General features: G+C 36.3%; 1 protein-coding gene across 4 annotated transcripts in view; it reads left to right on the top strand.

Moving 5' to 3' along the window:
- Positions 1 to 9600: 9600 nt before the first annotated feature.
- Positions 9601 to 15904, top strand: part of LOC107143768 (HLA class II histocompatibility antigen, DRB1 beta chain-like) — a 35692-nt gene continuing 29388 nt past the window's right edge. For all 4 annotated transcript variants that reach the window (XM_048805088.1, XM_048805089.1, XM_015487505.2 and 1 more), the window contains exon 1: positions 9601 to 9776. In XM_048805088.1, the coding sequence (XP_048661045.1) occupies positions 9677 to 9776 (100 nt within the window). In that variant the 5' untranslated portion in view covers positions 9601 to 9676. The remainder of the gene's footprint in view (positions 9777 to 15904) is intronic.

The following is a 15904-nucleotide window of genomic DNA, read 5'->3' as shown; positions in this document are numbered from 1 at the left end:
AGTTAATAATTTTTTTAAGAGAGAGGAGAGAGAGAGAGAGAGAGAGAGAGAGAGAGAGAGAGAGAGAGAGAATTTTTAATATTTTTTTTTTTAGTTTTTGGTGGACACAACATCTTTATTTGTATGTGGTACTGAGGATCGAACCCAGCGCGCATGCCAGGCGAGTGCGCTACCGCTTGAGCCACATCCCCTTGGGGTTCTTTTTTTAAAAAATTGATTTCATTTTTTAAACATATGACAGCAGAATGCATCACAATTCTGATTACACATATAGAACACAGTTTTTCATATCTCTATTTGTACATAAAGTATGTTCACACCAACTCATGTCTTCATACATGTACTTTGGATAATGATGTCCATCACATCCCACCATCCTTGCTAACCCTCTGCCCCCTCCCTTCCCCTCCCAACCCTGTGCCCTATCTAGAGTTTGTCTATTGCTCCCGTGCTCCCCTACCTACCCCATTATGAGTCATTCACCTTATTTCAGAGAAAACATTCAGCATTTATTTTTCTGGTATTGGCTAACTTCACTTAGCATTATCATCTCCAACACCATCTGTTGCTGTTCTGACTTGAGTGAGATGAAATCTTAGAGTAGTTTTGATTTTCATTTCTCTAATTGCTAGAGATGCTAAATATTTTTTCATATATTTATTGATTAATTGTATATCCTCTTCTGAGAAGTGTCTGTGCAGGTCCTTGGCCCATTTATTGATTGGATTATTTGTGTTTTTGGTGTTTAGCTTTTTGTGTTCTTTATATACTCCAGAGATTAGTGCTCTATCTGATGTGTGAGGGGTAAAAATTTGCTCCCAGGATGTAGGCTTTCTATTCACCTCACAGATTGTTTATTTTGCTGAGAAGAAACTTTTTAGTTGTATTCCATCCCATTTATTCATTCTTGGTTTTAATTCTTGTGCAATAGAAGTCTTCTTAAGAAAGTTGGGGCCTAATTCCACATGACGAAGATTAGGGCCTACCTTTTCTCCTATTAGATGCAGAGTCTCTGGTTTAATTGCTAGGTCCTTGATCCACTTTGAGTTAAGTTTTGTACATGTTGAGAAATAGGGGTTCAATTTCATTTTGTTGCATGTGGATTCCCAGTTTTCTCAGCACCATTTGTTGAAGAGTCTAGCTTTTCTCCAATGCATGTTTTTGGCACCTTTGTCTAATATAAGATAATTGTAATTTTCTGGGTTAATCTCTGTGTCCTCTATTCTGAACCATTGGTCTACCAGCCTGTTTTTATGCCAATACCAGGCTGTTTTTGTTACTATTTCTCTGTAGTATAGTTCAAGTTCTGGTATAGTTATGACACCTGCTTCACTCTTCCTGCTAAGGATTGCTTTAGGTATTTCGGGTCTCCTATTTTTCCAGATGAGTTTCATGACTCCTTTTTCTATTTCTATGGGGAATGCCATTGGGATTTTGATTGGAATTGCATTAAATCTGTATTGCTTTTGGTAGTATGGCCATTTTGATAATGTTAATTCTGCCTATCCAAGAGCAAGGTAGATCTTTCCCCACTTGCTTTCAGTGAAGAAATTCATCCCAGAGATCATTTATAGGATTGATGGTTTGGTAACATTGGCTACATTGTTGTACCTAAGCTATCAGTATATTGGATTAACATTGAAGAAAAGTGTGAGATTATAATATTTAAATCCTTTATCTCTATTTCACATAATTGAATACAATATACTAGTTTGTTGTCCATTCTTTTTAAAAATAAAATTTGTATGACTTGTCGATTGTGTGTTAAATTTATATATGTGAACAATTTTGATAGTGTTTTCTTTAAATGTATTTCTGCAAGTTGTTGATATATAATTGTTTTTCCTTTTTTAAAATCTGTTCTAATTTGTTATACATAAAAGCAGAGCACATTTTGACTCTTCTATGCAAATGGACCACAACTTTTCATTTCTCTGATGGTACACAATGCAGTCTCAACATTCATGTAATCCTACATGTACATAGGGTAATGATGTCCAACTCATTCTGCCATCTTTCCTATACCCATACCACTTCCCCTCTCCTTCCTTTCCTTTGCCATATCCAAAGTTTCTTGATTTATCCTATGTGCTCCCTGGCCCCGTCATTATGCAGCAATATCCACTTTTCAGAGAAAACATTCGATCTTTAGATTTTGGGGATTGGCTTACTTTGCTTAGCATGATATTCTCCAATTCCATCCATTTACCTGAAAATGCCATATTTTATTTTCTTTTAATGCTGAGTAATGTTCCATTGTGTACATATACCACCATTTCTTTATCCATTCATCTTTTGGAGGGCATCTAGATTGGTTCCACAGTTTAGCTATTGTGAATTGCTATAAATATAATTGCTGTAAATATAGTAGGCTGATTTTAAGTCCGTTGGGTATAGATTGAGGAGTTGGATAGCTAGGTCAAATGGTGGTTTCATTTCAATTTTTTTTTAGGAAATCTCCATACTGCTTTCCAGATTGGTTGCACCAATTTGCAGTCCCACCAGCAACGTATGAGTGTAACTTTTTCCCAACATCCTCGCGAGCACTAATTGTTGCTAGTATTCTTGATATCTGCCATTCTGACTGGAGTGAGATGAAATCTTGGAGTGGTTTTGATTTGCATTTCTCTATTTGCTAGGGATGTTGAACATTTTTTTATATATTTGTTGATCAATTGTATGTCTTCTTCTGTGAAGTGTCTGCTCAGTTCCTTAGCTCATTTATTGATTGTGCTTTTTTTTGGTGTTAAGATTTTTGAGTTCTTTATATATCCTAGAGATTAGTGATTTATCTGATGTACACGTGGTAAAGATTTTCTCCCATTCTGTAGGCTCTCTCTTTGTGCTATTGATTATTTCATTCACTGAGAAGAAGCTTGAATCCATCCCATTTATCGATTCTTGATTTTATTTCTTATGCTTTAGGAGTCTTGTTAAGGAAGTCAGGTCCTAAGCTGAAGTGATGAAGACTTGGGCCTGCTTTTTCTTCTATTAGGTGCAGTCTCTGGTCTAATTCTTAGGCCCTTGATCCACTTTTAGTTGAGTTTTGTGCATGGTGGGAGATAGAGATTTAACTTCATTTTGCTGTATATGGATTTAAGTTTTCTCAGTATCATTTGTTGAAGAGACTATCTTTTCTCCAATGTATGTTTTTGGCACCTTTGATTACTATGAGATAAATGTATTTATGTGAGGTCCTCTCTGTGCCCTCTATTCTGTACCATTGGCCTACGTGTCTATTTTGGTGTCAATACCATGCCATTTTTGTTACTATAGCTTTGTAGTATAGTTTAAGTTCTGGTTTGTGATGCCTCCTGCTTCATTCTTGTTAAAAATTGCTTTGGCTATTATGGATCTCTTATTTTTCCAAATGAATTTTATGATTGCCTTTTCAATTTCTATGAGAAATGTCATTGGGATTTTGATTGGAATTGCATTAAATCTGTATAATACTTTTGGTAGTATGGCCATTTTGACAATATTAATTCTGCCTATCCAAGACCAATGGAGATCTTTCTATCTTCTAAGGTCTTTTTCAATTTCTTTCTTTAGTGTTCTGTAGTTTCCATTGTAGAGTCTTTCACATATTTTGTTAGGTTGATTTGCCAAGTGGTTTTTGTTGTTGTTGTTGTTTAGGATATTGTGAATGGGGTAGCTTTCCTAATTTATGTTTAAGAGGATTCATCATTGATATACTTAAATGCATTTGATTTGCAGGTGTTGATTTTATATTGTGCTACTTTGTTGAATTCATTTATTAGCCCTAGAAGTTTTCTGGTGGAATATTTTGGATCTTCTAATTATAAAATCACATTGTCAGCAAATAGTGACAGTTTGAGTTCTTCTTTTCCTATTCATATCCCTTTAATTTTTTTCATCTCTCTCATTGCTTTGGCTAGAGTTTCCAGGACTATGTTGAATAGAAGTGGTGAAAGAGGGCATCCCTGTCTTGTTCCAGTTTTTAGAGGGAATGCTTTCAATTTTTCTCCATTTAGAATGATGTTGGCCTTGGGATTAGCATAGTTAGCATTTACAATGTTGAGGTATGTTCATACTATCCCTAGTTTTTCTAGTGTTTTGAACTTGAAAGGGTGCCATGTTTTGTCAAATGCTTTTTGTGCATATATTGAGATGATCATATGGTTTTTATCTTTCATTGTTGAAGAGATGAATTACATTTATTGACTTCTATAAGTTGAACCAACCTTGCATCTTTGGGATGAACTCCCCTTGGTCAAGGTGCATTATCTTTTTAATATGTTTTCGTATGTATTTTTCCAGAATTTGATTGTGAGTTTTTGCTTCTTTGTTCATCAGTAATATTGGTTTGAAGTTTTCTTTCCTTAATGTGTCTTTGTCTGGTTTTGGTAATCTGGATGATACTGGCCTCATGGAATGAGTTTGGAAGAGTTCCTCCATTTTATATTCATGGAATAATTTGAGGAATATTGGTATTAATACTTCTTTGAAGGTCATATAGAAGTTGGCTGAGAATTCATCTGGTCCTGGGCTTTCTTTGTTGGTAGGCTTTTGATGATTTTTATTTCATTGCTTGAAATTGATATGTTTAAATTGTGTATGTCTGATTCAGTTTTGGTACATCATATATCTCTAGAAATTTGTCAATGCCTTTGAGATTTTCTATTTTATTGAAGTATAAATTTTCAAAATAATTTCTAATTATCTTTTGTATTTCAATTTTAACCACTGTGATATTTCCTTTTTCATGTTTTTCAAAGAATCACCTTTTTGTTTCGTCAATTTTTTGAATTTTTTATGTTAAAATTTCATTGACTTCAGCTCTGAATTTAAGTATTTCTTGTCATCTACCACTTTTAAGGTTTATTTGTTCTTCTTTTTCTAGGGCTTTGAGATATAATGTTAGGTCATTTATTTGTTGGCTTTTTATTCTTTTAATGAATGAGCTAAATGCAATGAACTTTCCTCTTAGCACTGACTTCATAGTGTCTCAGAGATTTTGACATGTTGTATTGGTGTTCTCATTTTTCTCTAAGATTTTTTAATCTCCTCTCCTCCCTGATTTTTTCTGCTATTCATCGTTCATTCAATAGCATATTATTTAGTCTGAAGATGTTGGAGTAGCTTTTATCATTTATTTTATCATTGGTTTCTAATTTCATTTCATTATGATCTGCAAGAATGCAGGGTAGTGTTTGTATTTTTTTTTTTTTGTATTTGCTAAGACTTGCTTTGTGGCATAGTATATAGTCTATTTTAGAGAAGGATCTACGTGCTGCTAAGAATTAAGTGTATTCATTCATTGATGGATGAAATACTCTACATATGTCTGTGAAGTCTAAATTATTGATTGTATTGTTGAGTTCTATATTTTCTCTGTTTAGTTTTTGTTTGGAAGATCTGTGCATCGGTGAGTGAGGTGTGTTAAAGTATTATTGTGTTGCAGTCTATTTGATTTTGAAATTGAGATGAATTTGTTTGATGTACATAGATGCTCCATTGTTTGGGGCATATATATTTATAATTGTTATGTCTTGTTGATGTATAGTTCCCTTAAGCAGCATGAAATGTTCTTCCTTATCCCTTCTGAAAAATTTTGGCTTGAAGTCCACTTTATCTTACATGAGGATGGAAACCCCTGCTTGTTTATACAGTCCATGTGAGTAGTATGTTTTTTTCACCTTTAGTCCGTGGAAGTCTTTTCCTATGAGATGAGTCTCTTGAAGTCTGCATATTTTTGTTTTGTTTTTCTTGATCCAATCTGCCAGTCTATGTCTTTTGATTATGTGTTTGGTCAATAACATTCAGGGTTATTATTGAGACATGATTTGTATTCTCAGTCATTTTGGTTTATTTTTTGTTTTTAACTTGACTTGATTTATCCTTTGATTGGCTTTTCCATTAGTGTCATTCCTCCCTTTGCTAATTTTCATTGCTGTTTTCATTTCCTCTTCTTGGAATATTTTGCTGAGGATGTTCTGTAGTGTGGGCTTTCTAGCTGTAAAATACTTTTAACTTTTGTTTATCATGGAAGATTTTTATTTTCTCATCAAATCTGAAGCTTAGTTTTTCTGGATATATGATTCTTTTGGCATCCATTTTCTTTCATAGCTTGGTATATGTTTTTCTAAGATGTCTTGGCTTTGAGGACTGGGTTGAGAAATCTGCTGAGTTCAAATTGGATTCATCCTATATGTAATCTGATACTTTTCTCTTGTGGCCTTTAAAATTTTATCCTTGTTATGTATGCTAGGCATTTTTATTATAATGTGCCTTGGTGTGGTTCTATTTTAGTTTTGTACCTTTTTTATCCTGTAAGTTTCTTGTATTTGATTTTCCATTTTATTCTTCAGGTTTGAAAAACATGTTTTGATATTATTTTATTGAATAGATTACTCATTCCTTTGGTTTGTACTTCTGTGCCTTCCTCTATCCTGATAATTTTTAAATTTGGTCTTTTAATGTTATCCCATAATTCTTGGAAGTTCTGTTCATGATTTCTTATCATCTTCACTCTATGGTCAACTTTATTTTTGAGATTATATATTTTGTCTTCATTGCCTGAGGTTATGTCTTTTAGGTGATCCAGTCTGTTTGTGACACTTTATTTGACTTTTTAATTTGGTTTATTGTTTCCTTCATTTTAAGGATTTCTGATTTTTGTTAGAATCTCTATATCTTTATTGAAGTAGTCTTTTGCTTATTGAAGTGATCTTTTATTGCCTGAGTTTTCTCTCTTATATCATCCTTTACCTCACAGATCATTTTAATTCTGAACTGCTTCTCTGACATTTCTTTTACTGTGCTGGCAAAGGATGCTATTATTGTAGTATCTTGGTTTGTTTGGGGGCACTTTCTTCCCTTGTTTTGTCATGTTATTTGTGTGTATTTCCCTCTAGCAGTACAGATCCAAGGTGTTACAGTTTTTATCCTTTAGACTTATAGTGTCCCTGCAGGTTTCCAATTCCTTGCCTTGAAGAGGGAGATCACTATTAACAGCACTCAGTGAAACAATATGCAGCCTTAAACCAAATAGTCTATTAGACATTTACAGTTTTGTCACAGTAAACAGAAAGGGTGTGTTTGGTTATTATCTACAATATAAGCAGTAAGTTTTCAAAAGAGTCTACAGTTTCTAATGGTGGACAAAGGAAGATGGGAGGTATAGGCTGAGATGTTAATGAGGTAGAAAGTGAGAATATAGAGGTATTAGATCATAGGAAGCATGAATGAGGAATCAAAAGAAGTTGGCTGTTAGCAGGAGAAAAGAGAGAAAGAGACTGGGGAGACAGATAAGTGGGAGGAAAATATAGAGAGTGAGTAAAATATTAAAAGAAAAAAGTGTAAAAATAAAGGATAAAAGAATATACAACAAAACCATATTATACTATTCAGACATCCCAGTCCTCAGTAGCCCAATGCATGAAAAGTGCTTGGTTTCACAAATACTGGGGATGTGATGGTGGGGAAAAAAGGGAAAAAAAATCTCAAAGGAAAATTGAACAATTATGTCTGTTGGAGATCAATATCTTCCCTGCTTCCTTTCTCATTCAATTGTTGTGGTTGTCTGGAGTGGGCTGGTATTTCCACCTTAAGGATGCTGAAGGTTATTAGGGTGGGATGGGTGGTCTTAGTGGTAGAACTCCTGGAGGTGGGGTATAGCACTTGCCAGTCCCCATTGGAAGATCCCCAGGAATCTCCTTTGGGGTCCACTCATGTGATGTGGGCACCTGATCTTAGTTCCTTACATTGCTTGTGGTCCCCACAGTTCCTGTTCTCTAATTTAGTCTCTAAACTGTATCTCTCTCACCCCTGCCCTTTCTACTTTCCATTCAGGAATCTCTCTCTCCAGAGGTCCTGGGGGCTGAGCACAGGGATCTGCATGACTGTTGTGGAGAGATGTTTTGTATAGAGCATTTTAGGACTTAGCATTGAGAGCTGGGGCCAGCCAAGTAGCTGCAAGCACTGGGCTGGGTTGGTGGCCTGGGGATGGGGAGGGTCGGCTTGTTGGGCCCGTGTCCCAAGATAGGTGTTACCCAAATAAAGATGGCAAATGGGGTATCTGAAATTTCTTTTCTTTGCTCTCCATTTTATTCTGTAATTCCCAGGAAAAGCTTAGCTTCACTTTCTTATAATACCACTCATTGCCCTCCCTTAGTTTCTAAGTTATAATTTTTCTGCTGGTCACATTAAATGTAATGTTCTGGTTGCAACTGCATGCCTAGCCATAGTTATGAATTATCATTCAGATTTAGGAACAAAGAGTTTCTTCTGAAATTCAGGAATGATAGTGAATTTTTTTCAATTTCTTTAAGAAATTTCAAAATTTCCACATTAATAGAAATATATCTTTTTCAATGAAGTTGAGATACTATTTCTGTTTTGCTCTGAGTTCATCAAACTTCCCCTACATTAAGCTAAGAAAGCTGAAATAATGATCAAGAGTGATAAACTGGATTTAGGAATTGTGTGGAGCCATAAATGTCATTACAAAGGATAAATCCAAATTTCATTCTCTCCAGAGTAGAATAGCTATGGAGATGAAGAGAATCTTTTGAGGTAGCTATAATTTCAGCACAGTGGTTGACTCATATTATGTAAAATAAAATGCTATAATTCATTGAAAAGTAGCCTTACTGATATGCATATTTATAACTTAAGTAATAAAGTAATTTTCATATGGGAGATATTATTCTCTTTAGAAACTGGGTCATGTACAAGTCATTCAAACTTTGTTGCACAAAAAGGACAACATGTATCCTTGCAAGTTGCTTATTCACCATCACTTTATTCTCCCCATCTCTGGGAGTGGAATGGTTACTTATCTTGCTGTGCTGATATGAGAGTTGATTTAAAATAGCATGTATAAAAATCCCTCAGGACAATTCTGAGGACAAAGTAAAAATACAAAAAAATCACTAAGTTAATTTTCATGATTTTTATTGCTTCATGGTGACTTCTACCTTTAGAAATGCTAGGGCACATAGGGAAAGACTGCTTATTAGAACCATGGCAGAATGCGAAGTAATGATGAATTTTATATGTATATTTGTCCTTTCTAGTCCATTCTAAGACATTACATTTATATTAATATAATGCATAATTATTGAATGATAAAATTATGCTTCAATTTATATGATTATATTAAATGATGTAAGTCATATTTTTTATCATGTTCTGAATTTTCTATAATGTATTCATTAGCAAATTCCTTGCATCTTTTGTTAGTATAAGGTAGAAGAAGGGGAATGATAAAGAAATATATCCTCAATAAAATGAGGAAATCATAATGGGAACTATGATTAAGGAATTGAATGATTTTTCATATAAGATATTAATTCTTATAAAGCCAGAGTTATTATGTCAGAGGCCAACAGAGACAGTTCACAGATAGTCTAATTAATGTTTCAGATGCAACTGGATCAAATCTTTAAAAGACTAAATTAAAGCAGTCATTTTCATAGAGGAAATTGTAAGTTGCAGAACAGGGCCCTCATAGTGAGTCTCTGACTACCAACTGATGATGATTTTCATCTCTGATGCTGATTGGTTCTTCAACACTAAGATTACCAAATCTAACATCAAAAAAATGAACACCTTGGTTGTTATTATTTGGGATGTAGGTGATAAGGGCCATTGTTCTCACTGAGGGGCACTTGCCTGATCCTCTGTCATCCATCCTCTCCTGCTCTCCAGCATGGTGTGTCTGTGGCTTCCCAGATGCTCCTGTATGGCAGCTCTGACTGTGATACTGATGCTGCTGAGCCCTCCTGTGGGTTTGTCCAGGGACACCCGCCGTAAGTGCACACCTTGGGTGCTGAGCTGATATTGGGGGAAGGGGGAAGGATGGGAGTTAACTTTCACACTTTGTCCAGGCAAAATCCTTCAAAAATTTGTGAGTTTTCTCTGTAACTGCTTATCTTTATCACATGAGTCTCAAATTACACACATACACACACACACACACACACACGCACACAAGCCCAGATGCTGTCCTCTCTAGGAGACCTGTGCAGAGGACTTCTATATACACCATTTCTTCCCAGCTCCCTGAAGTGGAACCTCTCTAGCATCACATCATATTTCCTTAGAGACTTGAGGAGACTTAGAAATAATGATGTTTTAAAAATTCCCCTATAGCACTTCCCTTTATTGTGTTCAATTATGCCAGAAACAAGGAAGAAAGAATTCTCTGAAAATTTTTATGGGAGTCTAAGGGAATTGGAAGGGTTTCTTTTGGAGGATCCTGTGTTATATCCTCACCAGCATCCATGAGGTTGCCACCTCTGTCTCAAGTGTGAGGATATAACAAGAGGTATCCTCCATTATCTTCTCTTTCTTCCCAAAATTCAGTGTTTATGAAGTATAAACATTCAGTACTGAAACCCTGTACTGCAGATGCTCCAAGGAAAGTTAGGTTTAATGCTCTCTCTTTCTCCTATGGAAAGCACCCTGAAACTCAAGCAGAGCACTTAGACCTTGGAATAAACCTGTAGTTAATGAGCATCTTCTGAAAAAAATAAGTTAGTACTTTTAAAGATTCTTTTAACTTTTTCTTTTCTTCTTTCCTTCCTTCTTCCCTTCCTTCTTTCCTTAGACAAGTATTCACTATGTTGCACAATGGCTGAACACATGGGCTGAGACTATCCTCCTTCCTCAACCTCCCAAGTCGCTAGGATTACAGGCGTGGGCCTCCATGACTGGTTTATGACTCTGTTTTGAATCTTTCTATACCATCAGTTTCTCCTACACCTCTCATGTCTCTGAATTGAACCTACAGGAAGGAATTCAACAGTATAAAATAAAGTATATGACATTCTATTTTTGAAAGAAATCATAAGTTTCATATGGTTCAAATTATAATTCTGACCAGGGGTACAGAGAGTGTGAAGGTTGTTGTCGTCTCATGGGATGAGAGTCAGTAAGTAAAGGGAACTCATTGATCTACTGGAGTTTTTCCCCAAATTGTTACCTACTTTGTACCCTCTATTATCCTTAATTAGCCATGTCTGGTTACTCTATTCTTTCCCCAGAGATGACATTATCTTATTCTGCTTTGTACTTCTATGACAGAAAACCTAAGAATGTCTATTTGATGAAGGCAGAGATTTATTACTTATAGATCTGGATACTAGGAAGTCTAATGTCAAGGGGTTTTAGCTGAGGTGTGCCTGCTTTTATATCATCCCAAGGAGCAAAGAGGAAAGCAAATGTGCGTGAGAGCATGAGAGAGAGATTTCTTTTTATAACAAATGCAGATTCATGATAATAAATCCACTCCCATGAAAAAGTTCATTAATCCATTCTTTAGGACAATTCCCTCATGACCTAATCACTTCTTAAACATTCCATCTCTCAACACTTTTCATTTGTGCATAGTGTTATTGTGCATGAATTTTTTAAGGGAGATATTCATACCATAACATTCATCCCTGGTTCCCCAAATTCATCTCCTTCTCCCATATAAACTTTATTTATACCATACCCATCACCCCGAAACACTTAACTTATTGCACTATCAACTCAAAAGTCCAAAGTCCAGAGTCTCATTAGTTCAGATATGGGCCAGATTCATGCCAGGATTCATACTGAGCAAATTTCCCTCCAGCTCTGAAGCCTCTGAAGCCTCTTTCCAAAAGATAATCATGAGACAGGCCTGGAATAGGTATTCTCATTCCAAAAAGGAGAAGTAGGCAAGATGAAGGTGTTAACTGGTCCCAATGTGGAAAACAGCATTAATTCTAAATTCTGGAGAAAAATCTTTGACTCCATGTCCCACATGATACCCTGGGTGGAGTGGCCCCCAGGGCCTCGGGCAGCCATGCCCCCTTGGCTTTGCTGGGCTTAATGTCTCCAGCAGCTCTTATGATGAAGTCTAGTGCCTAAGCCTTCCCAGGATTGAATTTCCCACGTTTCTGTGGTCTCAAGGGCTATACTACATTACCTTAATGAGGACTCTGTGGTGGCCTCTGCTCTATGATTCCTCTGGTTCATACTGTAGTGCGGGATCTCTGTTTTAGTTCTGTTCATGCAACATGCCTCTTACTGGGTCCCCAAGCTGTCCAGTGAATCCTTTGAAATCTAGTTGAAGACCATCATGGCTCTGCAGTTCTTGCACTCAGGGCACCCACAGAATTATCATGACACCGATGCAGGCAAATTAAAGCTTGCACTTTCTGGAGTGGTAGGTGAAACCACATCCAAACTCACTTGAACCCTGGATTGGGAGGATAAGGGGCACTCTGCTAGAACTCACAGAGCAGAGTCCCAAAGCAGTAAAAGCTGAGGTCCCATGGGCACTTCTCTGAAAACCTTGCCTTCAGGTCTTAGCTTGACTAGAAAACTTCTGAAATGATTCAGAGCCATTCTGCTATGGTCTCAATGACTCAAACCTGGTTTCCTTTTATCCATATTAATCTCTTTAGAAGAGAGTGGCTTGGCCACACCTTTGTATTTTCTCCTGAACATGGTTTTTATTATTTACATGGCCTTACTGGGAATTTTCCAAATATTTCCATTTTGTTTCTCATTTAATTATCAATTGTCGTTTTAAATCATTTGTCTTCTCTCACTTTAGTATAAACAGCCAAAAGAATTTATTGCTTGAATATTGCTTTTGACATCCTAATTCATTCATCTAAAGTCCTGCTTTCTACAGAGTCTAGGATATGAACATCATCCCATCAAGTTCCTTGCCACTGTATTATACTCCAGTTTCCAACACCTTGTTCCTCATGTCCATCTGAGACCTCATCAGAACGGTCCTAATTTGTATTTCTAAGAACATTCTAATCACAATAAGTCTAGTAATCCCTGTCAATCAAAATTCATTTAAAACAGGCTTAAGAGAAAAGAAGAGGCTTTATCTAAGTAAACAAAAAATAGCAAGTTTGCAAACCAGGGAGTCAAAATGAACATGTACTGCAAAGTAACAAAGAGAGGGAGGGGTTAACTTATAGAGGAATTTCCAGCCCAAGTTCTTACTGTGGTCCACTTTATGCAAATGAGAGTTGCAACTGTGCCCATTCCTGATTGGTTCATATTTACATATAGCTGTAGGTCATAGTTCATTGGTAAAATTCAGGCAGCAAAATGAGAATTCCCAAAATATGTTTGTCTTGGCAATTGAAACAAGAGCAGTAGGTCCATAATGTTCAGGTTGTGGTTCTCCCCAGAACACAGACCATGTGTATGACACCCAGTCAACAAATGACTGCAAGATTTCTTTCTGAATTCAAGCCCAATTATTCATCTGAGATCCTCCTTGGAAATTCAGCCTTTCTTAAAGGAAACATTCCTCCATTTTTATGGAAACTTCTCATCGGGCAGCATTTTGATTGAATAAAGCATTTATGTCCCACCATGGTACCAGAGTCATTTGTTACCTTCTCTGGATGAAGCCTGTCCCACTTCTATATCCAGATGGATGGGCAGGCAGTGACCAACTGAACAATTGGAGCCATATACTAATGAGGGGCATCCTGATAGATATCCGTCACATCTAAATCAAAGTCTCTTGGTTAGAGTTGGTTCCATTTTTTAGCTGGAGAGAGCCCAGAATGTTTAGGCTGACTTAATAGGATTCTGGTGGGATTCTCTTATATTCATCTATTAAAATAGGCTGAATAATTTTGAGAGAGGGGAAACAAATATTTGACTCCAACATGAAGAGAATAATTTAAAACTATAGGGTAGAACCCAAGAGGAAGTCAATGTCAAATGATACTGAACTGAAAATATCTGATAATTAGAAATTTAACCAGCTAAGGGGACTTTTGAAGGTATTCCTTTTAGGGACTTAGCCAATTGTAAGGTTTGGAAGGTTGCAAATCAACCTGTCTAGAAGTATTTATACAAGTACAGCATAAGATACGTGATACAGCACAGATACCACTCTTTGCAGCAAAGAGGTAATTTAATGCAATGTGGTTACCCAGCTCTACATAGGGGAATCCTACTATCTCCATTGGGCTTACTGAGCTGAGTGGTAGAATAGGTGGTTCTCCTGAGTGCAGGAAAAGTTTTTGATGATAGTGACAACTCCTGGCCAGGATCCCAATATTCTTCTTGCCCATCTCCTGTGATGAAACCCACCTGGTAAACCACACCATTGAAATGTTCACTGCTGTCATACTCATAATCCAACAGGTTGTCATCATGGTGATCACCTGTAATAATGGAAGTTCTCTTTACTCCAGGATAAAGACCTTAAGTATTGTGAATGGGGTAATAAGTTGTCCTAGAAGAAAAGTTCCTCCTGTTTTCCAAGTCCTGGGATACTTATAGATCCAAGAAGTATCTTTTTGCCCAGGAACAAAAAGATCCTTTGGGGGTACACACAATGCCATTTAAATTATTTAAATTAAGAAAAATTGATATCAAAATAGGTTCTACTGTCATGGTTAACTAAAAGGAACCAATATAAATAAATAAATAAATAAATAAATAAATAATAAATAAAAAGAATTGTTTGGAAGAGAGGAAAATATGGAATTATACCATAGTTTAGTAACATTGTGTTTACAACTCTTAATACTGATCTTCCTGTTCAGTATTTTTCTATAAAAAGCCCAACATGAGTTTTGGTCACACCAAACAATGGAGGTATTGTTACAGATTTTTATAAGACAAAATAAGGGTGACAGTTGGGCAGAGGAGACAGGAACAAATTGTTTCAAATTGTTTCAACTATTCCAAACAGGTATCCTTTCAGGATTGGAGCATTTCTAACCCACTTTGTGAATCATTTGAAACTGCAGGAGTATAAAATTAGGAGAATATATTTGTACATGAATAACAATTGACTTTTTTTTCAAATAAATGTGTAGGTGTGAGCATTTGAGAAATTGTAAGTGGGTATAGATATTGGCTCATTACATTTGCTGAAAGATCCAGTGGGAGAGTGGTGACTTATCCAGCAATTGCCATCAGTTTAAACAGTCGTGTGTTTATCATTTTCCTTTCAACCATGGAGAAAATATCTTGGGGCTTTATTGGCCTATGGCATAAATTTGGTTTGCACAGGGGATAAAAATTGGAGAACTTTTAGAGGCCATAACATGTAGGGCCTCTTGTGAGATAGTTGCTTGGTTAGTGGCTTCAGTTATCTTATTTGTTTTACTTTCTTCTTTCTGGGCCAATGAGTGATCCTGTACTTTAATAAAAGGTAGAGCTCCTGCAGCCTTACTACCATCCAAAAGGTAAAGAACAAGCATTTTATCTTTTATTTGTTGAAAAATAAAAGTTAAAAATTCTGGGGCTGGGTCTGTAGCTCAATTTTAAAGCACTTGTCTTGCATGTGTGAGGTACTGGGTTTGATCCTCAGCACCACATCTACAACTAAACCATTTATATATGTTAAAAATTCTCTCAGCTTCCAGAATGTAGCAGTCATGCCCTACCACAAAGGCAAGTCCTCTGTGGATAAACATTGGCAGTCTTTTTAGCTAGGAGTTATGCTTTGGTGAGATGGTGGGGTTTGTCTCATGCAGTTACGCCTCAAAAAGGGGCTCAGGTGATAATATCATCAAGGGATACTGGCATATTCAACTTGGTAGTGACCCATTGGTCCTCTGAGATCAGGTCTATTTGCAAACAGTAATAGTTTGTATTATATGAGTGGGTTTCTTGTAGATCTATTTATTGGTTGAGAATTTGTGGTCTAGTCATGTCATAAGAAACGTCATTTTCCAGGGAAGAAAAGAGAATGGCAAGGTTGATCAGATTAAATTGGGTGATGGTAAATTCAGATGAGGAGAGGAAGAGGATCTCATAGAAGGTGACAAGCAGAGAGGGCTGGGCATAGTGAGAGTTCAGGAGGGCTCTCACAGTGAAGAATATAAATGGTGAGGGAAGATCCCATGACATTCTTCTCTGTGGCTTTAATGAGAATGGATTGGTAGCAATCACCTTTAGATAGGGAGAG

The sequence above is a fragment of the Marmota marmota genome, unplaced genomic scaffold (genome assembly GCF_001458135.2).
Source record: "Marmota marmota marmota unplaced genomic scaffold, marMar, whole genome shotgun sequence".
NCBI classification, from domain to species: domain Eukaryota; kingdom Metazoa; phylum Chordata; class Mammalia; order Rodentia; family Sciuridae; genus Marmota; species Marmota marmota.
Note: the sequence above shows the minus strand (reverse complement) of the source record. Positions and strands in the feature narration are given on the sequence as shown.